This window comes from Perissodus microlepis, chromosome 14 (assembly GCF_051167445.1).
Source record: "Perissodus microlepis isolate ML-2025 ecotype Zambia chromosome 14, ASM5116744v1, whole genome shotgun sequence".
Classification (NCBI taxonomy): Eukaryota; Metazoa; Chordata; class Actinopteri; order Cichliformes; family Cichlidae; genus Perissodus; species Perissodus microlepis.
The window spans coordinates 22,199,945-22,209,325 of NC_140474.1; the positions used below are offsets into that span (position 1 = coordinate 22,199,945).

The 9,381-nt window shown below is 37.4% G+C and overlaps 1 protein-coding gene across 1 annotated transcript; it reads right to left on the reverse strand.

The window, feature by feature from the left end:
* Positions 1–1,497: 1,497 nt before the first annotated feature.
* Positions 1,498–9,049, reverse strand: LOC146373930 (uncharacterized). Its single transcript, XM_084950867.1, has 10 exons — positions 8,977–9,049; positions 6,188–6,517; positions 5,909–6,013; positions 5,787–5,837; positions 5,319–5,417; positions 5,011–5,202; positions 4,876–4,923; positions 4,725–4,787; positions 4,608–4,637; positions 1,498–4,529 (listed from the first exon to the last, which is right to left on the reverse strand). The coding sequence occupies exons 1-10, from the start codon at positions 9,047–9,049 to the stop codon at positions 4,471–4,473; spliced, it is 1,050 nt and encodes a 349-aa protein (XP_084806993.1). The 3' UTR covers positions 1,498–4,470.
* Positions 9,050–9,381: the final 332 nt, after the last annotated feature.

Sequence of the window (9,381 nt, forward strand, 5' to 3'; positions counted from 1 at the left end):
CACATTCAAGGATACAACAGTTTTTTGCCATTTATATTTGACCAGTTTTGTGGTTTTAAATGCTTAAGTACCCAACTTAAGTAGCACCTGAAAACTAAGCGTGAGGTTCAGTTAGATTAGGGTTAGGCAGAGGAACAGGGCTGTGCTGTGGGGAGTTGTTGTTGTTATATGGGTTATTGAGCTCTGGCTGTTTTGGGCCGGTTTTGTTTTTTGTCATTTTGTGCCTTTGGGGTTAGTGCTTTTGTTTCCTGGTTATGGCTGCTGTTGTTGCGTCTGCATCTAGTGAAATTAGGTTAACTTTTGAGCAGTAGAAGGAACTACTGTTGTTGTGGTTGGAAATAAAATTCAACTTGAGATGAGAACGTTAAGTAAGAGCAACACAGATGCTGATGGTCACGTCTCTGTTTCTCCTGGGCCTTTACTTTCTTCTGATTAAGGAGAAATCTTCGTCCCAGTTTTGTCATCAGAATCCTTATATGTAAAGCATGAAACAAAAATTAAAGATTGGTTCAGGTGGTTGCACCCACTAAAGTGCTGAGGATGTCCCTTGATCAATCATGGTAAGAGTTGCAGCTATATTCAGAAGTATTTTTGATCTCACTTAATTTTAGAACCTCTCATATGTGTCAGGTGACTGCAAAACCAAACCGAACCATTAAATCATAAGTTACAGAAAGTGCTGAGACCATTTCACAAACTAAGTTCTGCCGTGTTGGGTTGCAAAATCCTTTTTCACACCAAGGCAGATCTGTGAAACTGAGAGCAAGTGTGATCACCCGTGCGACCTGTGCTATTGGTACAAACTATGTGAAATTTATCACCTGCTGGTTTTGTGATCTGGCTTTACTTAATAACATTGTGTTGGGTCATGTAAGGACGCTGCCACTGAATATCCATTACCCCCCAACTAAGAAAGTGCTTACGTGCTTCCTGGGTTTGGAAGAGAAATTCTCTTATGGGCTTTGTAAAAATGTTTTGTCTATGGTTTCTCTAACAGAAATAAAGAAGGTGTGGTCAGCTGCCATTCTGTTTTTTCATCATTACCCTCTTCTTTTAAGCAGCAGCTAGCTTCATCATGTCAACTGTTTTGCATTGCTCAGATTGTGATGTGTTGGCTTTCGTTTTTGCCATCAAGTCACGTGGATGATGTTTTGCCAAGACCAACTTGCTCATGAATTCATATGCATGGTTTTCTACAATGCTTTTCTTGCTCTCTTGCTTATGCTCCTGCTCCTCTTAAAGCATTTCTCTATCTGCCGGCATATGAGTGTGGTACGCAGCATTAATACTGCATATGGCTGCCAACTGAAGAATGTATCTGGGAATAATAATTTACATTTGAAATCAAATGCTTTAGGTTACTGTTGTTTTGATTTGGTGCCATAAGAATAAAATTGAATTGAGCTCGTATATTAACCAGGTGTCAACTATATTAATTCGTTTTTCAACTTAGATGAGTTGTGGCTGTAAGTAAGTAGTAAGTAAGTAAAATTTATTTATATAGCGCTTTTCACAGATAAAAATCACAAAGTGCTTTACAACACAGGAAATGGGAATATAAAAACAATATAACAGTAAATAAAACAATGTAAAACAATAAAACTATAAAAACAGCATAAGAAGAAATTAATCAAATGCTTTTCTAAATAAAAATGTCTTCAGCTGTTTCTTAAAAGAATCAATGGAGTCCGTGCAGCGAAGAGACAGTGGGAGAGAATTCCACAACCGTGGTGCCACAGTCTGAAAGGCCCGATCACCACGAGTTTTAAAACGAGTGCGCGGTACCACCAGCAGTCTCTGATCTAATGACCTTAAAGCCTGAGAAGATGTATGTGGTTTCAGCAGGTCAGATAAATATTGAGGAGCCTGACCATGTAGGGCCCTAAAGGTTAGAACTAAAATTTTAAAATGAAACCTAAAATTTACAGGCAACCAGTGAAGGGAGGCCAAGACTGGAGTGATATGCGATCTTCTCTTGGTGCCTGTTAAGAGACGTGCTGCAGCATTCTGCACAGTCTGAAGACGATTTAAGGCTGATTTGTTAAAACAAGTAAAAAGGTCATTACAATAGTCTAAACGAGAAGAAATAAAAGCATGAATAATCATCTCAAGTTCAAGCTTTGATACCATTAGTCTGAGTTTAGAAATATTCCGTAAATGATAAAAACAGTTTCGGACCAGCTGCTTAGAATGCTGCTCGAGCGACATCGAGCTGTCAAATATGACACCGAGATTTCTAAGGCTTGATTTTACATAAGGGTCTAAGAAGCTGATATGCTGTCTAATTTCTGGGACCATGTGGTCTGGAGCAATAATTAGAGTTTCTGTTTTATCAGAGTTTAGTTGGAGAAAATTGTCATATAACCATTTGTTGATTTCTGTCAGGCAATTACTTAAATTAGACAATTTATAAAACTCAGACATTTTGAAGGAACAGTATAGTTGGATGTCGTCAGCATAGAGATGATAGGAGATATATTTATAGCGCTTAATAATTTGGCCTAGGGGAAATACATAAAGTAAAAAGAGAATTGGACCCAGGACAGATCCCTGAGGTACCCCACACGGCAAAACTGTTGATTCTGATGTGACATGATTCATGCAAACAGTAAAAGATCTCTCAGACAGATATGATATAAACCATTTTAAAACAACACCAGTAATCCCAAACAAGTTCTCGAGTCTGTTTATCATGATACTGTGATCTACAGTGTCAAAAGCAGAGCTGAGATCCAACAGGACCAGCACTGTATATTCTCCAGAGTCTGCTGCCATCAAGATATCACTAGATACTCTAAGTAAGGCCGTTTCAGTGGAATGCAATTTACGAAAACCAGACTGGAAAGTGTCCATAACAGCATTTTTATCCAGGAAATAGTTAAGTTGTTCTAGTACTACTTTTTCTAAAATTTTCGATATAAAAGGCAATTTGGATATTGGCCAATAACTGTTAGGAAGAGATGGATCCAGCTGGGGTTTCTTTAATATTGGCTCAACAATAGCTTGTTTAAAGAAGCTGGGGACTGAGCCAGTATGAAGAGAAGTATTTATCATTTCCACAATACAGGGGCCAATTGAATCAAACACACTAGTGAAAAATGAAGATGGAAGGACATCAAGGGGGCTTGAAGTCTGTTTTATATGACAAAGCAGGCCTCTGATGTCTTGTAATGTAACAGGAGTAAAAGAGGACCAAGTATCAGAGGAGAGCAAGTTAAAAGTTTGATATTGAGAAGATGATGGAGAGATATTAGACCTGATGGCAATGACCTTATTTCTGAAATAGTTCATAAACTCATTGCATTCGGATGTTGAGTGAACTGGTGCACAAGGAGCATCAGGAGAAACAATACTCTTAATTGTTTTAAACAAGAATTTAGGATCTTTCTTTTTTGAAGCTATGAGGTGTGAAAAATACTCTGTTCTGGCATTTTTCCACATGTCATTTAGCAAGAGGATAGATTATTTAAGGTGTAACTTATAAACCTCAAGCTTGGAAGCCTTCCACAAACGTTCTAGCTTGCGACAGTATCTCCTGAAATTACGATTTGTAGGTGTTGTTGTTCAGCTGTGTTACGCTGTATATTATATCTCTGTTACCTATGGAAATAGGAGTGGGATTTATTCAGTACTATTTGACATATGACGTTCTAAAGTGTCTTTGCACTGAACCTGTAAGTTTAACAGGCTGACATCATGGAAAAATGTGGTCCTGGTGACAAAAACTAGCACAAACCTAGTTTTCAGTTTGTGATTGTAATAGCACCGTAACCACATAAGAGACCTACATCAAATTTCATAAGTGTGCTGTTAAAATTGAAACAAAGGGCATGTCCGGTCACTTGGATGAGAGACATAGAGTAGTAGTGTTTCTACTGCTGCGTAATGCTACGTCCTGATGAACAGAATCGGTTTTTGGGAAGATTTAGAGGATCAGGCATTTGGTTGGAACTCAGCAGTAACATTTGTGTGATTGTGTGTGTGTTTGCAAAGAACACTACGATCTGCCACTCTTTTATTTAGTTAGCAATAGTTTTCACAATGATGCAGCAATTCTTGGTGACATAATGAAAAGTTGGGATTCAGATCAATGCAATCTCATTGTTACTATGACAGAAGGCACAAGCGCTGACAGTGAAAGCACCGTAGAATTGCTTTAACATACAGTGATAAAAGTCAAACCAAATTTAGTACATACAGGTTCTTTTATTAAGTTTAAGTAACACACATCTCTGAATGTGTGTACATTTAGATTGCAAATATATTATATGTGAAGATCCATAAATGATGAACTTTAGTAAAAGAGCATGCAAACATCAACAGTTCAGAAACAAGAACAGTACAGGGAGTGAAGTAAGTGCGGTGGTACTACAAACAAATACAATAAGACACAAATCACTTCAAAGAAATAAAATAAACAAATCAGTAATCCTCACTGTGGAAGGAGTTTAAATCTCTGTCCTTCATTCTCTACAGCCGGTTGAGCTGGTCTGAGCTCGTGTTGTAAATCGGGTTATTGTATTCACAGTCTAAAAAGGAACAAACAGCAGTTCAGTGCACAGTATTATTTGATTAGTAACATGCCCACAGATGAAGTCAACACTCACTGTCTTTGTTTTTCTTCCTCTCGCGGCCAACTGGAAAAGAAATGTGAGTTAATAAAGGAATCAGTTTTTTGTGTTTATTGTCAGACATTCTCCTCATTTATCATCAACTCAAACTACCTCTCTTTTGATTCTCCGCCTGCTTTGACGTGGCGTGTTGCTTGCGGAGATCGCGTTGGTTAACTGTGAAATAAAATGGATGAATCAAAATTGGACAGAACTGAACTCATAATAATAAAATAATTTAAATGTAAATATAATTAAAGATTACCGTAATAATGCCGGCTGAGACTTGCTTGCCGTAATCTGCTGAAAAGCTCTAATGGGGTAAGAGAAGACAGTTACTTCACACTGTTATTTAGAAGTCACCAGTAATGCAGTAAGTAAAGTGACTTTTTCCAAGCACCTAAATTAAATCTCTGTCTGGTTCTCTGACTTTCCACCCTTTCAAAGTGAAACTGATCCACGTTTGGATAAATCCCACCGCTGCTGTGACCGGGCTGTTGAGGCTGAATGCTGTCCAGATACTGCACAGCTCCACGTGAGTCATAGTGATTTCTGGGGGGTTCTGCACTTGCTGGGCGCAGGTTATCATTTTCTGTTGTTCAAAAAAAGATTTGTTTAAAACATACTCATCATTATTTCTCAGGTGGGAGACAGTTACTTGATTGTATTTTAGCAAGTAAGGAGGGAAGAAAAGATGAGTAAACTCACCGTAGACGAGATTATTACCGTAGGCTACTGCTGCCTGTTGTACACGCACATGTACACCCACTGGTACATTGATTGTTGGCATAGGTGGAGCACTGGGATCTGCAGTGGCACATTTGTCAGAGCAACTTAAGGGTCTATTCAGAGATTTTTGGGAAGACAGCTATTCCATGTCTTGGCAAATTTTTACAAATTTTGTCTGCTAAATATGAAGCCAGCAGGTAGTTACTGCAGGTTAGCATGTTAAACACTGAGCTGCATGTAGGAAACAACAAACCGGCCTGCGTCTGTTACCTTTTTCCAGTGAAACAGCAATGTTATTCTAGTATATATATTATATATACATATCTTTGTAATCCCAATTTAAATTCCCTTTTAGTTTTTTAGTGTTCGTAAAATATGGTAACAAGTGAAAAAAATTACAAACAAAGGATGTAACACAGATATGAATGTATGGCATAGACTCTGTACCTGCAATGGTGGGAATCTCGGCACTGTCCTGTGTTTTGTTTTTACTGCAAACTGAAACAGAAGCAAACTGTATTACTAAACCACCCAGTTTCAGCTTTGTGTCTGACATGTCAGGTTCTCACCTATGCATTTCCAGTAGATGTAGAAGCTGACAACAACCATCAGAAGGAGTGCAGCCACACCAATACAGATGTAAATGACTGGCCACATGTCGGCGGTACTTGCACCTGCATGAAAAGTTGTGGTTTTACAAAATATGTGTCACAGGAAACAGTCGCTTAATCATTTGTCCCTTCTCGTGTAATGGGTCTTGAGGTTTGTGACCCTGGAAAGGAAGAAACTCTACAGGCTGCTGTTTAGTATTGAATATTTAACATAGCTTAAAATAAAACTCCACTTACTACTTTCCATGACTTGAACACACTGCCATCCACAGCGATAACACCCTAGGTCAGATTTTTCAAGCTCATCAATTCTGATGGAGTAGTTTCCGTCTCTTTGCTGGTTTGAAAAGACTTTGACTCGGCCATTTCTGGGGTCCAGGAACTTAACATGCCCTTGAGATGAAAGCTGGACCATCTCTGCCTGCTTTGAGGCAGCGTGGCTCCATGTCACCCACTTGGAGCTGTTTGGTCGAAGGTTACATGGTAGGAGCTTAGATGAGCCAAGTGAAACTCTCACAATGATCCTCTCACAGAAGTCTTCTTCTGAATCCCCACAAGATTTTTCATCTTAAAGGAAAAAATGAAATATAATCAAGTTTAGTTATTTCATATTCAAATGACCAAAAAGTCATCACAATAACTACAACTATATTATACAACCCTTACACATTGATCAAAACTGGCCTGTGGTACTACGTTAGTGTAAAAATTTATGATCTTTAGTAAATATGTTAAAATGATTTAAGCAATTTTAAATGTTTCAACAGAGTAACCATATCTTATGCCAATGTACAGTTACACCAAAAGTAGTTAAAAACTGAAGCGGCAAAGGATCTGTTGATACAAAAACTACAAAGCGTGAAACAAAGTAACATCAAATCAATTATCATCATAATTTTGTGTACTTGCTGTCTTCTCTGAAAGACCGATATTTGAAAAAAGCTTATATAGGGAATGAGAACAGACATTTTTTAATAGGTCTTACCACAGCAAAATAAAAATTTCAGTTAAAAGCGAACAATGTTTACAATGACGATAAGATTAGCTGAAGAGAGCTGACGACAAAAAAAAAATCTAAAAGCTTATAAATATTAAAGAAGATAATATTATATTATAAATATTCTAGAATATTATAGAAGATATGTTATACTTGTACAACAATAAACAAACACATAAAAACAATATAGTGCATGAAGGGGAAGTTTTTTCTTATCTGATGGGTCATATGTAATATATTGGATAAAGATACTAGAAATGAAAAAAAAAAAAAAACCCAACTCATTTAGTTTCTGCATACACACAAAAATTTAGGCTGACCACAAATAGTTGCACAAAACAATACTGATAAGGAAATGCCCACACTGACCAGTACGTTAGGTAAAATTCAGCCTTTCATTAATGCAAATATCACCCAGTGACATAACAGCAGCTTCATGCATTTAGACAAGCGGACATGTTCAAAACAACCTCTTGATTTTCAAACCGAGTATCAAAATAGAGTATAAAGGTGATGTAAGTGACTTTGAATGTGACATTGTTGTTGGTGTCAGAGGAGCTGTTCTGAGTATTTCAGAACAAAATGCTGATATATTGTGATTTTTCCACACAACCATTTCCTGTGGGCCACACCCCACTGTGGGACACTTTGTCAGCTAAGAATGGGAAACTGAGGCCAAAAGTCACACAGGGTCACCAAAATTGGACGAACGCAAAATGGAAAAACGTTTCATAAATCTTGATATCAGCCACAACATTTGGATGCTAGGGTCAGAATATGGCATAAATGCCTACCTGAGTATTGTTGCTGACCATGTCCACAGTGTGCCTTTATGACCACTATGTACCATCATTTGATGGCTACTTCCAACAGAATCACTGTAGTCAAGTAGTCACCGGATCTTATTCTAGAGCATTTTTGGGATATGGTCGAACAGGAGATTCACATCATGGATGTGATGAATCTGCAGCAACTGTGTGATACTATCATATCAATACGGACTGAAATATCTGGGAAACCCTTACAGCAACGAGTTGAATCTATGACACAAATCATTACAGCAGCTCTGAAGGCAAATCCCGGATTCAACGCAATATAAAAATAATATATCTAAAGAGGTGACCGGTGAGTGAATATGCATTTCTCTGTATTAGACACCAAAACGTGAAAGTATACAGTATTGATTTGAAAAGTGAGACATTAGGTGAGAAAATATTCTATCAAAAGGTAGCTCTCACACCTTGGATCATGATCCTGCTGAGAGAATAATTATTCCGTCTTTTAAGCAGTTTGTCAGTCTTTTTATTTATCTGATTATTTTTCAATTTCCCTCTGCCTACTTCAGAGCTCACACTTCCATCAATTAGTACAGATTCATTTAGATCACTGTCACCCAAAACGAGGCATAGATGGTTCCCCTCTGTGCTCTTTTGTGCAGTCTGGCTGGAGTTCATCATACAAACATTTTAATCACTGCATGCCTGTAGGCTGAATTCACACCTTCACTCTTCCTAAATAAAGCGCATATAACACGCTTTGAGTGCTCCAGGAGAGTAGCAAAGCGCTACATAAGAATGAGTCCATTTACCATTTAAATCACTTGATTATTATATTTAATTAGAAACATCTTATTCTTACTTACTCTCATTGTGTACATTCATGTCACACAAGTTTAGACTTTTTTGAAAGTATACTGACTGTGAAGACCAGATTAAGATGAAGATAAAAACCAAATGAAGACCACAAAAAAGTGCATGAAGACTGACAGTGCTTCACTTTTTCACTGAACTTGTGTGATCTGTATATGGCATTCAACTAACCTTTCTTGTGTCATTTACAGTTTATGTTTCCTTAATATTGACAAAATTATTTTATTAGAAAATATATTCAGTGATATGCCTTTTTCTATCAATATGAGTAAAATCGGAATGTTACAAAATCACTGTCTAAATACATTAAATTTTTCATTAACTTTTCATTAGCCGACTTCTATCTATCTATCTATAGATATATATTTTTTAAAACTTACCATTTGAAGACACACACGTGAGGCACAGGGTAAAAAGAAGCGGCCACCTGGCAGCGTGCATCTTCCTCAGCATCTCGTACAATGTGAGCAGCACGATGCTATATTAATCTATTCATCATCACAGAAAGAAACCACAAGACCACGAGTTTCAGTTGTTTAAAGCAATGGTTTGCCATATTTACCTTTATATTACCGGGAATTATATGTTTAGCACAAAAATCAGTGATCTTAACTGAATGCTAGTAATGCTACATTTTTAACTGAAATGTGTAAATAATTACATTTCAAAGAGTGATATTGTATTTCTGACTGAAAGCAGAAAGCACCTGCTGCGACATTCTGCTTTAGACCACTTCCTGTGGAAGTTTGCTGATATTTCCTGGGCAAGAGGCCCCCTTATGAAAG